This window comes from Balaenoptera ricei, chromosome 1 (genome assembly GCF_028023285.1).
Source record: "Balaenoptera ricei isolate mBalRic1 chromosome 1, mBalRic1.hap2, whole genome shotgun sequence".
Classification (NCBI taxonomy): domain Eukaryota; kingdom Metazoa; phylum Chordata; class Mammalia; order Artiodactyla; family Balaenopteridae; genus Balaenoptera; species Balaenoptera ricei.
In genome coordinates, this window is record NC_082639.1 from 12,005,734 (window position 1) to 12,021,795 (window position 16,062).

Consider the following 16,062-nt stretch of genomic DNA (forward strand, 5'->3'; position numbering starts at 1 on the left):
GTGATGTCTCCATCTTTTGTGTCTTTGTCTCTACATCCAACATTCTGACCTGACACAGGGAGAAGGGGAGACTGGTGTCTGTTAAAGATGGCAGTAGTCCTTTGGACAGCTGACTAACAAGCCCAGGGGTTATTGTTTCACTTGCCAATCTTTTCTTTGTAATAGGTTTTTCTTTAATTATTTCTTAACCAGTTTTGTATTTTGCAGTGTCTCCTTTATCTTCCTACCTCCCCTTAATTGGCATCCTAATTTCTAGGATACCTCTATAAGAAACAGGAGTAAATGGGTTTAGAATAAGGAGCTATAAGAAGGAGGCGTGTAGAGTAGAAGTCAAACATATTTCAGCTTGGTCTGCGTGCCAGCACTTTACCGGGAGCTGTGAGGAGTATAAGGGTGTATGGGGCATGGTTCTTGCCCTTAAAGAACTTAACAGCCAGGTCAGGAGACCAGAGTTCCCCACTTGAGCATTCAGATAATGCCTGTACTCACTGGCACCTTTTCTCTCAGTAACAACACTTTGCTCTTGAGTAAGACCACACAGAGCAGCACCATGTGAGTGTAGTCGAGTGGTCTTGTGCCTTCATTCTAGGTATCTCTCTTGAGGCCATGAGATAGAGTGTGTTCCTAGAGAAGTAAAAACCCCTGCTCAAGTAGTTTTCTTCCACTCGTTCATCCACAAATACCTGAGCACATGCTAGGTTTCCACTGTTAAGAGTTTGTGTCCTGGGCTTCCCTGGTGGCGCAGTGGTTAAGAATCCACCTGCCAATGCAGGGGACACGGGTTCGAGCCCTGGTCCGGGAAGATCCCACAAGTCGCGGAGCAACTAAGCCCATACCCACAACTACTGAGCCTGTGCCCTAGAGCCCGTGAGCCACAACTACTGAAGCCCCCGCGCCTAGAGCCCGTGCTCCGCAACAAGAGAAGCCACCGCAATGAGAAGCCCACGCACCACAACAAAGAGTTGCCCCCGCTCGCTACAACTAGAGAAAGCCCACGCACGGCAATGAAGACCCAACGCAGCCAAAAATAAATAAATTAAATAAATTAAAAAAAAAAAAAAAAAAAGAGTTTGTGTCCTGAGATGCATATATTCCTGGGAGGAGTAAATCTGCTGATTATTTACTGTTGAGTGCTATGTGCAGGACCTTGTGCTGAGTGCTTGGGGGTAAGACTGGAGCTTCATAGGGCTCCTATGAGTGAGAGAGAAATTCATAAGAGACCCTGATATAACACTCAGCATTTATTGAGCCCTTACTGTGTGCCAAGCACCATGCTAGGTGCTTAGTATATCATCTTCAATTTTATTTAATCCTCAGACTATCCCTGTGAGCTATGTTCTATTATCCCTGTTTTACAGATGAGGACACTTAGATATAGAGGGGGGGAAATCACTCTTCCAGGTATACAGAGTTCCTGAGCAGTAGACTTTGGATTCAGCCCCAGATCTGCCTGAAGCCAGAACTCTTAACCACTGTGCAAAAGCCAGATGCGTGTTGGATGAACATGAAGACCACATTCTCACTCTGACTGGGTCGCTCAGGCGTGGCTTCTCCAAAGAGACGGCGTTTGAGCTGAGCTGTCTCCATGGGTAGAGAAGATGGGGGCTTTGACCTGAGTCTTAAGAAGAGGCAGGAGAGCAGTGAAAGGGACCCTTCTCATCCTGCGTTTGCAGACTTTACACCAATAACTAGCTTATGAGGAGTGGAGTGAGGAGGGGGGAAAAAAAAGAATTGCCTTCCCAAATTCCCTTTTCCTTCATTATTTCTGGGCCTTCTTGACTCTTAACCTTCCTCAAATGCCAAGAGCTTTAAGTGCCCATAAAGTCTAAGTTATCTGTGGGTAATATGAACAGGAAGTGTTGGAATTGAATGAGAGGAGAGATCACTGGGAGAGGACAGTCAGCTGGGGAGGAGATGGGTCTTGAGCTGGGCCTTAAAAGCATAAATAGAATTCAAAGAAATCGAAAGTAGAGGAAGGGGCACTCTACAGGAGGGTCAGAGTGAGTAAGAGACAAAGGAGACATTCCTCTGGGTAAAGTGGAAGGTTTAGAGCAGTCAGGCTGTAAGGCTGGTATCTAAGGCTGTTTGGGCTGCCACAACACCATAGATCAGGTGGCTTATAAACAACACAGATTTATTTCTCGGTTCTGGAGGCTGAGAAGTCCAAGATCAAGATGCTGGCAGAGGGACTTCCCTGGCGGTCCAGCAGTTAAGACTCCACACTTCCAATGCAGGTGCGGGTTTGATCCCTGGTGGGGGAGCAAGATCCCACATGCCCTGCAGCGTGGCCCAAAAAAAAAGATGCTGGCAAATTGGGTACCTGATTCCTAGTTCATAGATGAACATCTCCCTGTGTCCTCACACGGAAGGGGAGAGGGAGCTCTCTGGGGTCTCCTTTATAAAGGCACTAAATCCCATTCATGAGGGTTCCACACTCATGACCTAATTAATCACCTTCCAAAGGCCCCACTTCCTAATATCATCACATTGGGAATTAGGTTTCAACCTGAATTTTGGAGGGACACAAACAGTCTGTAGCAGCTGGAAATAGTTGGACCAGGGTGAGGTGGGATCTGAGGCTGTGGTGATGTGGGTTTGAAGATCTTGTAAACAGTAGGAACCTTTGAGGACCTTTGAGCAGATGAATAAGGGATCTGAAGAAGGTGGTATTTTAAGAAGATTGAAGGCAGTGGCAGTTCTGGAGTATTCTGTACCCCTAAGGATCAGAACTATTTCCTTGCTTTAAACTGTATATCCACAGAGAGGATTGGAAACCAGAGAAGTTGTCCACTAGCTAGAGGGATAGAGTGTGAGCCAGGTTAATTGCTATGGTTAGAAGAAGAAAGGTCAGAAATTGCCCAGAATTTATTAACAGGATTGGAACTGAGTTTGAGAGTTGGGAGAAGGCTATAAGAAGAGGGGTCGAAAGTGAACAGTTGCCTATGTTTCATGGTTGTAAGAAAAAGAATTCCATTGGCAAGGAGAGAAATCCGAAGTGAGAATTATTTGGGGAGAAAGAGTGTTTATACCTATTGGCTTTGAGATAGACATGTCCAGACACACAGGAATGTGGAACTAGATTCTGTGGGAGAGATTAGGACCCTCGATAAAGATTAGAGAAACGTCTGTCTTCTGCACAGGCTGACTCCAGCTCTGGGTGAGTGTATGTAACCAGGAGAGAAAAGACCTTAGTGCCCTCTTCCTGATAGGAAAGAGGGTCTAATTGTTGGAGCAGAGAATGGAGAGTTCAGTTCTAGTTTTTTGAGAGACTGCATGATGTATTTTTTAACTGGTAAATTAGAGTGTCCCAGAGTTTGAAATAAAAATAACTTGGTAAGATGTTTAGAGATACTCAGTGAAAACTGATCTGAGGGTGCAGTAGTGCTTAATTGAGTGTTTCCATCTGTGGACATAGTTTGACCTTTTGGAAATCCTTTCCACGTAGTTTTGCTTTCTGTTTTTTTAAAGTTTTAAAATATCATTTAATTATTACATTTAAACAATATTATTTCCCTCAATGTGAAGTTTCTACACTGTGTTTCAGATTGCAATGTAAAACTGAAAGTTGAACTAAGTGTAGCAGGAAGCCCGCTAGGTAGGAATAATTGTACACAGACAGAAGCTTGGGAGTATACTTGCTTTCTGCCCTGTTCTTAGTGCTGCATTTTTTTATCTTCCCACACATGTGGATTTTGTCTTTGTTATCTGATGTTTCCCTCCACCTCCAGGTGCCCAGATGACTATTATGAGCCAAGCTTGTGCAGAAAGGTGTAATATAATGAGGCTGGTGGACCGTCGGTGGGCAGGGATCGCCAAAGGAGTGGGCACCCAGAAGATTATTGGAAGGGTACATCTAGGTGAGTGCAGGGCACTGAGAGTCTTTGTAGGGTAGTGGACTTTAAAAATTCCTTTTGGATAGGGGCATCTGATCCAGCACGCTCAGTCCCTAGCAATTTTAAACGCTATAGTCTATCAGAGTTATAATGTAACATCGTTTAGCTGGTTACAAAAGAACACCAGTCCCCTATGTACCTCTGTTTCCTGCTCTTTAGAGATGATCCCTTTCCACTATTTTAGCTGATTTCTTGTGGTGCTTACCTCCATATTTCTAAGTAACACATTTATAGTGCTATTTACTGACAGGACTATGTAAATACTGTTGAGAGCTGAGCCATGTAATTGAAAAAGATTATTCTTCCTTTCATGTCTAGTATTTTTTCTCGAAATTTTTGTCTTTTGTATGTGTGTGTCATTCGGTTTTTTGGTTGTTACTCCATATTTCTAAGTAACACATTTATAGTGCTATTTACTGACAGGACTATGTAAATACTGTTGAGAGCTGAGCCATGTAATTGAAAAAGATTATTTTTCCTTTCATGTCTAGTATTTTTTCTCGAAATTTTTGTCTTTTGTATGTGTGTGTCATTCGGTTTTTTGGTTGTTACTCATCCCTAAACACTTACCTAGTGTGTAAATCTCCCTTATACACGTCATCCTATTGAAGGTGCTTCTTCCAGCCGGGACTAGGGGTTCAAGGCTGCTTCATAGCTGCTGTTTTGGAATCTGGGTCCTGAAGGGTGCCTTTCACTTCCGTCTTACGTTGGATGATACGGATCCCATACTTTTTTCTTTTTTTGGCACTCCTTGGTTTATTAGAGTACATCTTCCAGTAACTTTCTGAGAAGAAGTGCACAGGAGTAAATTGAGTCCTTAAATATCAGAACACGTCTTTTTTTCCAACATTCTACCCATCTGACTATGTTGAAAATCACTTTCTGTCATGATTTTTGTCAGTGTGACTTTGGAGAAGCTGGCCGCTCTTCTGACTCTTGATCTTCTATGTGTCAGATTTCTTTTCCCTTTCTGAAGCTTATAGATCTTCTCTTTGACCTCAGTGTTTTAAAATTTCACAATGATGTACTTGGGTGTAGTAGATCTCTTTTCATCTACTGTGCTAGATACCTTTCAGTCTGGAAAAATGGTTCTGATAATGATTTCCTCCCCTCTGCGATGTCTGTTATTCAGGTAGGATAATCTACTATCATGGACTTGTCCTCTAGTTTTATTTTCTTTCTCTTTCTTTCATTGTGTTTTGGGAGGTTCTTAACGAGATTTCCTCAACTTTGTCTTCTAACCTTTCTTTTCTGTTTGGTACAGTTTTCTTTCATGTTAGATGGTTTTTCTCAAGTGTCTGGTGATCCTTGGCGTCTGCTCATATTTGAAGAGTGGGACACCAAAAGGCTATTTGGAGGATTAGTTGGGTGGGCAGCCATGCTGATTGTGGGTGATCTGGAAGTTGGGACAGAGAAAAAGGCTAGAGTCTCAGTAAGCTTCCATTTAACCCCTCTAGTTTTCAGTTTGGTGCTTGTTGTTGTATCTCTGTCTTCCTTCATGCCCACCTCTCTTACTAGAGCCTCTGTTTCAACCTCTTGAGAAAATAAACCTCTTGTCTACTGTTGGGGTGAGGCGCTAGTCACCTGGCTGAGCAGAGTGCAGGAGAGGAGCCCCGAGGTCCAATTGTGCCTCCGTAGACCTTTAACCAGTGCTCCTGCTTTGGGCTCACTCCACCCCTGCGTGCAGAGGTACTTGTTTCAGCGAGCTCATCAGCCTCTTGGGAGTTCTGTGATGTTAAAAAGGGTTGCTGCTTAGTTTTCCTTATTGTCATCTGCTTTCTAGTTCCAAAACTGTGTTTCAGTTATCTCTTCCATTATTTTTGGCCTTATTAATCTGTACATTTTAGAAGGAAAATGACTTTTTATTGTGCTTTTTTTAGGAGTAAGTTAAGTTAAATACATGTGTTCAGTCCTTCGTCTTTAATCAGAATTGTTCTTTTCTTTGTTTTTTTCTTTCATTATCCATTTAATTAGTTGCTCATTGTAGCGACTTTTGAAAGTATAGAAATGTGAAAAGAAGCAAAAGTGATTCTTTTAGGTGAGAATCAATCAGTAGTAGCATTTGGACATATCTCTTTCTGGCATTGTTTTCTTATAAAAGGTGATCATATAATACTATATAGAATTTTTATACTTTGCTTTAAGAAAAAGTAAGAGCATTTTCCAATTGCCATTATAAATTTCATAAGCATCACTTAAATAAATGCATAGCATTCTGTTGTATGGGTTTAATGGTCAACCTTTGGGATATATTTTTCTGTCAGTATTTTGTCATTGTAACATGGAAGTGCATTTTTGTGTAGTTTTGTGCAAACTGATTTTTTTTTTCCTTAGTTAAAATTCCCATAAGTGAACCTACTAAATCCAAGGTTATGAATACCCTTCAAGGCTCTTGATATTGTTAACTGGTACCAATCTAGTTTCTCCAGCACTGATTGAACATTCACCTTAATTTCCTTATACAATCAAGTATTTTTAGTTTTATCCCTTTAATTTGCAGATAAAAAAGTGTTTTTTTTACTGTAAATTACTTTTCTTTCATTGCAAGTGGTAGTTTTTCTACCTGTTTTCCTCTTCATATCTGTTTCATTTTTCCTGTTTTAATACATTTGTCTATTATTAGAAGTCTCCGTGTTTTCTATTATTGATTTCTATAGAATAAGGATAGTTTAAATACCTTACCTCTTATGTACTTTCTTACACACAGTAGGACTGAAATTGGGTAAGAATACCACAAACCAGTTGCTTCAGAGTCTGAGTTCTTAGATTTCTCATGGTTTTTAGTGAGAAGATAATAGGAGACAAAAAATACCAATCCCTTGTGTCCTTCTTTTGGTTGCACAAGTTGTACCATTTTGCAACTTTGGCTATGATAGGTATCAAGAAAACCTTATAACAATAAGGGTAGTCTAAGTAAAGGAGAGCTACACCATGGATAGGAAGTTTCAGTATGTTGGAGGTGGTAGTTCTCCCACATTCGTCAACAGAGTCGTTGTAATACATTTAAAACCCCAATAAATTGTTTTGTTTTGTTTTGTTTGTGAGACTTGATGTGTTAATTTTAAATTTTACGTAGGCCCTTTATGGCAGGAGTAGTCAAGATACTCTGGAATAACTTCCCCTTCTAGATAATATCAAGACCAAAGGACTAGAACAGAAGCAGACCCATGCTTAACATGAACCTTGATAAATGAGAGGGGAAATCTTATGGAGCAGTGGGAAAGTTTCAGGAAATGTGCTAGGACAATTGGGTATGCATGTGGAAAAAATAAATTGGAAATTGGACCCTGTCTCACATCACACACAAAAGTCAATTCAAGGTTGATTAAAGGCCTGGATGTGCAAGGCAAAGTCAGAGCTTTTAGAAGAAAATATAGGAGAATGTCTTGTGTAGGGAAGGGGTTCTTTAAAAGATACGAAGGAAATTATTTGATAAATACAGCCGATTAAGATTAAGAACTTTTCATCAAACACATCTTAAAGAAAGTGAACAAACTAAGAAAGAACTTAGTAACATGTATAACTAATAAAGGATTCATATTTAGAATATATATGTATTCTGTGTGTTTGTGTATCCTCCAACTCAGTAAGCAAAACTGGTATATAAAAAATTGCAGAAACATTTGAACAAGCACTTTAAGAGGAAACTCAAATGGTTAATAAGTGTGTGAAAAATTGCTTTATCTCATTAATCAGGGAAATAGAGAATTACTTGCCAGATTTTAAATCTAATAATATTGAGTGTTGGGAGAATGTGGAACAATGGGAACTTTCCAAAAACCCCTGGGGAAAAAAAAAAAAAACCTCTGGAAACATTTTGGAAAATAATTCAGCATCAAGTAGAGCTGAGCTAATATCCCCTAGAACCCTGTATGTTTTTAGAGTATACCTTAGAGAAACTCACGGCACACCAGGAGACAAGTGCAAGAATGCTCACGTTAGCATTGCTTACAACGGCAGAAACTGGAAGCAACCCAAAAGTCCCATAGCAGCAGAATGGATAAACAAATCAGTGGTGGTGTCTTAGACATTATAGTACTTACTCTTAGGGGTGGTATAAATGAAAGAAATATAGTCACGTGCACCCACAGGAATAAAATATCTCAAAATATCTTTTGGGTAAAAGAAGCAAGTCATAGTTCAAAACCACAAAACTAACCAAAATGTTGCTTAGAAATCAGAAAAATGGTAAGAACTCTAAGAAAAGATGGGAATGATTAACATAAAAACCAAGATAGTTGGGAGGGTTGGAGGAGGCAAAGAATAAGCTATGATCAGTAGGACATACAGGAAACTTCTTAGTTTTCTGTTTCTTAACCTGGGAAATAGATGCATGGGTATTTGTTTTATTATGCTTTATACTATATATATACAGTATATATATATATATATATATATTTCATATACTTTTCTGCTCATAAGACATAATTAATGACAAAGTCTTTTTTTTAAAAAACATCTTACATATGAAATAAGAGGAGTAATTGAGGAAAGCGGCAAGGCAGGAGACTTCAAGCAAAGAAACTTGGTTATAACAGGCAGTAATAAACAGTTTACTTCTTGGAGCTTAATTTAAAAGGTTTAAAGTGTACTGATTTTATTTTCCTTTTAGAAAGCCTTTTGTAAGTGTACAGGAAGCAGGTGGAGGAATTGGTCTTGATCTTTTTTTTTTCTTTTTTTTTTTTTTAAATTCTTAATGCCAGCTTTCCTCACCAGCTGAGCATGTATCATATATCAAGCCAGGTCTTGTGGGCAGTAGTTCTACCCAATCCACTTTATGAGCTGGTGCCTTCATTGGCTTTTAACCTGATTATTGGTCTTATTGGATTTTCATACTTAACTCACTTGTTTGCATGCTTTGGCTTGACTTTGACTGATTGCAGGAAGAAAGACACAGAATGATAGATACATTTCCAGACCTTCCCTGGAAAAATCAGTAACCTCTTCCTTTCTTCGTGTGCTTTAGCCCAGGTTCAAATTGAAGGAGATTTCCTGGCGTGTTCCTTCTCTATACTTGAGGAACAGCCCATGGACATGCTTTTGGGACTGGACATGCTGAAACGGCATCAGGTAATTAAGAGCTTCACTTTCTTTTTGCGTTGGCTTTTTGTGTGTTAAATGGTTATTCCATCATGGCTGTATATATTGCAAAACTAAGAAGCATGACTTCAAACCTGGAAAGGTCCTTAATTGGTGATGTTGTCATACAAGGTTTGAAATTCTGTATCAGTAGAAATAGAACCTTTTTGTGAAATCGTTCTGAATCTGTTGAATCTTGCCATCTGTTTTGAGACTATAATGGACACTTTGGTTCCCTTGTGTAATTTTTAGTTTCTGATTAGAACTCAAGTAATTTTTTAAAAACAATTTTTAAAAAATATTTATTTATTTGGCTGCTCTGGGTCTTAGTTGTGGCATGTGAGATCTTCGCTGCCAAGTGCAGGATCTTTTGATTGTGGCATGCGGGCTCTTAGTTGCGGCATGCGGGATCTGGTTCCCAGATCAGGGATTGAACCCAGGCCCCCTGCATTGGGAGTGCAGAGTCTTAACCACTGGACCACCAGGGAAGTGCCTCAAGTAATTTTTTGATGGGTTTGTAGGGAGATGTACATAATACACAATGATGATTTTACTGCGAGCCTAAGTTTAGTAAATCCTTAGTAGCTGGTCAAACAATACTTGGGGAGAAGAGCTTCGAGATTAAGGAAAAAGGTGTACATAAGATGTTGGGAATGGAAATGTTTATTTAGTACAGGGAGAATGATTTATAAATATTTTCATTTGCAGTGATTTTTATATTTCCATTCTGAAGCCTAATAATTTGTTTAAAGATTAAACTTCACTCATTGAAGAAGCAATTATTGTGCTCTTGGGTAGTAAAAATTTTCCCAACAAGGTTTCATATCTAGTCAACATTTTTATGTCACTAATATTCTTTTTTTTCTTTTTTTTAAATTGGAGTATAGTTGATTTACAATGTTGTGTTAGTTTCAGCTGTCTACTCTTTTTTAGATTCTCTTCCCATATAGGTCACTACAGAGTACTGAATAGAATTCCCTGTGCTATACAGTAGGTTCTTATTAGTTATCTAGCTTATCGATATATATATAGTAGTGTGTATATGTCAATCCCAATCTCCCAATTTATCCCTCCCACCCTTTTCCCCTTGGAAACCATGAGTTTGTTTTCTACATCTGTGACTCAGTTTCTGTTTTGTAAATAGGTTCATTTGTACCATTTTTTTTAGATTCCACATATACACAATATCATATATTTGTTTTTCTCTGTCTGACTTACTTCACTCAGTATGACAATCCCTAGGTCCATCCACATCACTGAAAATGGCAGTATTTCGTTCTTTTTTATGGCTGAGTAATATAAAAATATGGAACACTTCACGAATTTGCGTGTCATCCTTGCGCAGGGGCCATGCTAATCTCTGCATCGTTTCAGTTTTAGTATATGTGCTGCCTAAGCAAGCACACTAATACTCTTTTAAATGTTTAATGTTAAATTCCCATTGAAATATATTGCATTGATATTCAAATCCAGGTGCATAGTTTTAAGTAGAAGGAATGAGCGAATGCACATCTAAATAAAACCTGATTTATTAACTTGTTGCTAATCTCTCCCTATTTATTTATTTATCGCTATTTTTAAGTCATGGTATAGACTAGCAGTCTCCAGCTTTACGGATTCAAAATATATGTGTGTAACTGTCCTATATTAAGTAATTATAAAAATATACTGAAAAAGAGGATAGCATAAGTATGAAATACAGAATACTGTTGTAGAGCTCGTCTTGTCCATACATCACTTTTGAGACCATTGGCATAGACTTTAAATATAAGCTGTACTTTATACACTAAGCAAAAAGCAAAAATGTAGACCTATATAAATGGTATGTCTCAGTTTTAGTTTTTAAAAAGTCACTGATATGTTTCTAAAAGGTGTGGCTGCTGATTATGGCGTGCAGTTTTCCAAATTTTGTACAATGAATATGTATTGCATTTGAATTCAGACATGAACAATTGCTGTGTTTGACAAAGAAGTGTAAACTGTATCCCATAAAGATCATTCTGCTATACAATTTAAATATTAAAAAAGATTCTAGGGGGCTTCCCTAGTGGCACAGTGGTTAAGAATCCACCTGCCAATGCAGGTGACCTGGGTTCGAGCCCTGGTCTGGGAAGATCCCACATGCTGCGTAGCAGCGAAGCCTGTGCGCCACAACTACTGAGCCCGTGCACAACTACTGAACCCATGTGCCACAACTACTGAAGCTCACGAGGCTAGAGCCTGAGCTCCGCAACAAGAGAAGCCACCGCAATGAGAAGCCCATGCACCGCAACGAACAGTAGCCTCCACTCGCCACAACTAGAGAAAGACGCGCACAGCAACGAAGACCCAATGCAGCCAAAAATAAGTAAATAAATTTATTTAAAAAAAAAAAAAAGATTCTAGGGCTTCCCTGGTGGCACAGTGGTTAAGAATCCACCTGCCAATTCAGGGGACACAGGTTCGAGCCCTGGTCCGGGAAGATCCCACATGCCGCGGAGTAACTAAGCCTGTGCGCCACAGCTACTGAGCCTGCGCTCTAGAGCCCTCGCGCCACAACTACTGAGCCCACGTGCCACAACTACTGGAGCCCGTGCTCCACAACAAGAGAAGCCACTGCAATGAGAAAGAAGCCCATGCAACGCAACGAAGAGTAGCCCCTGCTTGCCACAACTAGAGAAAGTCAGTGCGCAGCAACGAAGACCCAAAGCAGCCAAAAACAAATAAATAAATTAAATTAAATTTTTAAATATATATATATAGATATAGATTCTAAGTTAACAATGTCACATAGCTTAAAGTTTAAATACTTTTAGATAAAAGTGGTTTTTTGAGCCATCTCTGTCAGTGTTGCTCTTTGTGAATGGAGTTTTAAATTCAAGATCATAATTTTCCTGCATCGTGTTCTATCTGCTATCATCAGTGTTTGGTTTCTTTTTCTAAGTGTTCCATTGACCTCAAGAAAAATGTACTCGTGATCGGCACCACAGGCTCAAAGACCACCTTCCTTCCTGAGGGGGAGTTACCAGAGTGTGCCCGGTTGGCATATGGGGCCGGGCGAGAGGAAGTACGGCCAGAGGAGATTGCAGACCAAGAATTAGCAGAAGCCCTTCAAAAATCTGTAGAGGATGCAGGTATTTGGAGTGGCGAAGCTCTTAAATAATACTCGTTATTGGTGGGTGAGCCAGGGAAGTTGGAGCTTCAGAGGGGAATAGGGACCTTTCCAGTCGTAATCAGTCTCATCGTCCTGTTGTAGGTATGTTCCTTGCCTTCTTACTGCCTCCTCCCATCTCTAAATACAGTACAGAAAAACTCCCGTGTTTCAGTAGATCCAGAAATAGCAATCCATTGCTGTGTCCAAGATAGAGTGGGGAGTTCTTTGCTTAGGCACATTTTGGTAGGATTCCTAAAGAATCTTGTGTTTTTTTTTCTTGAAGAAAATTATAACAGTAAGCAGAAACTTCCTTTTGAGTTCAACATTTCCTGGAAATTTTCTTATTCTTTTCTTAGGCCCATTTATTTTGGAGGATGACATTGTGTCTGTGACTTAGCAGCACTAAGCTTTTTAATACCTACTGAAAGTGCTGCCACCGAAATGAAGCTACCTAATACTTTTTTTTCCTAAGTCTCAGTTGTTGTAGCTTCTTTAATTCTAAAGATCAAACCAAGTTTTCTGGGTAAAATGGAGGGACACAGTTATGCCGAAATCCCACTTCTGTGGATAAATTTTCCCCATCTGTTACAGAACAGTGACTCTGGAATATATTTTCTAGAAGCTAAAGAGAATTAACTTTTAAGTTTGAGTTATTTTAAAGTCTTGAGCTGTAATTCTTCATTAGTGACTAATATCACACATTGCATTTGCTGATATAGTAAAATGTATTAGAGCTACAAGTTCAGGGAATAGCTTTCTCCTAAGGACAAAAAAGGTAAGAGCTTTAGCAATAAGCAGCCAGATTTTGCCAGTGTGTATCACCAGAGAACATCCAGTGGTCTAGCCTTGAGACTTTTTAGAATGAGCGTGAGTAGCAGATGGAGTTTCCAAGCTGGCTTTGTTCAGAATCTGCTCCACCACCACCTTTTGGCTCAGTTTTACATATCAAGTACAGTTTGGGTTGTGATTTAAGTATTTGGTAGGAAGGGGAGAATTTTGAACAACCAGACAGAGAAAGACTAATAAATTAATAGTTTTAACCTTACCCGCAAGGCAAGCTTGAATGAGTTTGATATATCTACTTAGAAGGTTTTACTTTTTGTTTTGTTTAGTAACTTGTCAGCTTAGTCATAATACTACACATTAATAAAATGAGGATATGTTATCATTTTGTGAAACCTCTATTGTTCCCCCCACAGTTTTGGTGCTTTTACTGGAGAAACACTAGCTGACAGTAGCAGTGCTTTATAACCTACTAACAGTTACCCTCTTTGAGTAATTACTTTCTTTTAATAAAAAGTTGAAGAGATTAAAATAGAAACCACAGATGTTTTCAGCCATAGTGAAGGGGGCGTACCAGTTTTAAAGGATTAAAAGGAAGTGGCTCTTTACCCATGTGACCTTTTGTTACTGACAATATATGGCTCACACTAATTTTTGTAATGTTTAAATAGTGAGATAATTCTTCAACATCAGATTCTATTTGTTTGGAACATCATCTTCCCACTATTATCAAAATCACCTACCTCTAGACATAGTAGGTGAACATATTTTTGCTAAAAACTGTCTCTTTGGTGGATATTCTATAGCAGAATATCTTTATCTTTTCTATTGATCAAAAAATAATTCAAAAAAGTAATAATTCAGAGTATTTTAAAAAATAGACAAGGTAAGCCAGGATAAGTAATCAGGTTAGGTTTGTTCTTCTTCTAAAAATAAATCTCAACTGAAAAAGAAATTTTGAAAGTTTCTGTAATATGTGTTCGCTCACCTTTACTCCATAGGATTTCCATATCATGTAATTCTGTCTAGGGATCTACTTTTTTTCACCTATTTCACATGTTTGCCCATGAATTCTCTGTGTAGGTGTGTAAAATTAATTTCTTTCCAAGTTCTGTTGAAAATCTGTTGAAATTGACACATTGCTTTATGTATTGTGAGAGAATTAAAGCAACCAGCAAATCTTTTTGATGTCCAAACTACAGGAACATTCCCCCACTTTGACTCTGCCAGTTCCTGATCTTAAAGATGGCAAAGGAATGGAGACTATAACCCTGCATGCTGTGTGGTTTGCATTGTTAACCCGAGTTTGCTTGTCTGTTTCCTAATTCAAACAGAGCGTCAGAAGCCATGATGCATGTAGTGTGTGTGTACTGCAGCTGGAGTGGGCCCCAGACCAGGTATTTATAGACACCACGTTAAGCCTTCCACCCAGTCATCGTCTGTGGTCTGAAAGACTTCGTATCCGCAGCAGTTCTAGAATTTAGCTTCTGTCATTCACCATTTCACCTTGTTTAATCTGGTTACAACTAGCCTGTATGTGTATTTGTATGTTGGCATACATACATATCTAAGCATGGTTTCCTATTTAAAATTTTATCAGTCATTAGAACAGTTCGAGGGGGAAAAAAAGCCCAGCGATAGCAAATGACCATTGTGAATATCAAATCAAGAATATTAGCATCACAGCACTTTGTTGTTGGAGATGACTGTGTTATTAGGGATTTTATAAGTCCCTTTCTTCTGAAAAACTGAAAGTGTATTTTTCACATTACTGCACACAACTACCAGCATTATAGAGGGGCTGAAATTTTCATTCTGTTGAAGAAGAAATGGAAACAGGCCAGGTGACTTGGCCAGGGTCACAGAGTCAATAACATAGGCAGGACTGAAGTTTAACCTTCCAACAAGAGCTGAAACTTTGCTTTTCCCTCTCTCCCTACCCTGACAGTTTTCCACAGGAGGCTCTCTGCTTCCATATCCCTGTAGTGCAGATATGATAAGCGTCAGCCTGAGTGCACTGACCTATTAAAAGAAGGAAAAGTGGTCTTTTTAGACGATCAACCTAGGACTTTATAGGGGTTTGCAGGCTGGTTGTAATTAGATATATAGCATTTAATTGCTTCTTTCTTTCATTTTCCTTGTAAGGATGGGTTAAAGGCAGCCATCTTTAATTATTAATGTCCGTTGTCCTCATCCTCTTCTCCTGTCCTATAGTACTGACCCAGTCCTCCCCTACATTTAGGACTTAGGCCAGTGAAACTGACCATCTCAGCTACAGGAGGACTATATGCCGCTTTCATAGTGAGTACGGAGTACATTGAGGTCATGTTCACCTTCACCTCCCCCGGCTGTTATAACTGACGTACCGTTGCCAGAAGGCCATTACCTTTGCCCACCTCTGTGCTGCTAATAACATGGATATTTCACTACAGTGCATCTTTGTGTTCCCATTAACTCAAAATTGAACCTCTTTCAGAGTCAGCCTTAGAGATTGATAAATAAGACTAATAACTGTGTTTCTAGACTCTAATGAATATAGTTTGCACTGAGATACATGCTGTTTTCCTGTTTATCCCTAAACTATAAGATTATTTCACAAGAAGTCAGTAACTTCCTGACATAGTGCTTTATCTTTTCAAGCTGTTAACCTATGTTGGATTAGAATGATTTAGAGCCTTTTGAATCATAACTGCATTGCTTCATGACTTCTTAAGGTACAGTCAACATGAAGCATTTGAGTTGCATCTGTCCTAATAGTTTGTATTGTGATGTCATTTTTGTTACCAGCCTTTGACTTTTAATTAAAGATCTTGTAATAATTGCATAGAGGTCAATTTTTAATTGAATTAGTGGCAAAAGGAGAGTTGGAACTGATGTTTAAAGATATCATGATGTTTACATTGAGGTGTGGTATTTAATCCTTCCATTTTTTATGAGTGGTCAGTAAGTTGCAGTGGATCTAAATTGTTATTGCTTATTGGAAAATTTATGAACTATATTCCTCCACTGCCCTCCCCTGCCCACATTTCCCTGCCCTTAAAGTACTTAAATATTCTTACTTAGTTGTTAATGTGATAAAGTAACTGATAATCCTTTTTAAAATTGAATTATTTGGTAAGATAATAATTGGGATTTAACCTGTTTGATCTTTAGCGCTTTTTTTTGTTCTGAGTC

The 16,062-nt window shown here is 39.0% G+C and overlaps 1 protein-coding gene and 1 non-coding gene across 8 annotated transcripts in view; one reads left to right on the top strand and one right to left on the bottom strand.

Moving 5' to 3' along the window:
* The window catches only part of DDI2 (DNA damage inducible 1 homolog 2), a 42,932-nt gene that overhangs the window by 17,852 nt on the left and 9,018 nt on the right, over positions 1 to 16,062 (top strand). For 4 of the 7 annotated variants that reach the window (XM_059913950.1, XM_059913976.1, XM_059913931.1 and 1 more), the window contains 3 exons: positions 3,729 to 3,857; positions 8,860 to 8,963; positions 11,896 to 12,085. In XM_059913950.1, coding sequence (XP_059769933.1) covers positions 3,729 to 3,857; positions 8,860 to 8,963; positions 11,896 to 12,085 — 423 coding nt within the window. Of the gene's footprint in view, positions 1 to 3,728; positions 3,858 to 8,859; positions 8,964 to 11,895; positions 12,086 to 14,222; positions 14,286 to 16,062 lie in introns of those variants that run through there. The other 3 variants (XM_059913985.1, XM_059913960.1, XM_059913968.1) reach the window with 3 other exon arrangements.
* Positions 10,273 to 10,376, bottom strand: LOC132354510 (U6 spliceosomal RNA). The gene has a single exon (XR_009499327.1). It is a non-coding gene; the product is annotated as a U6 spliceosomal RNA (small nuclear RNA).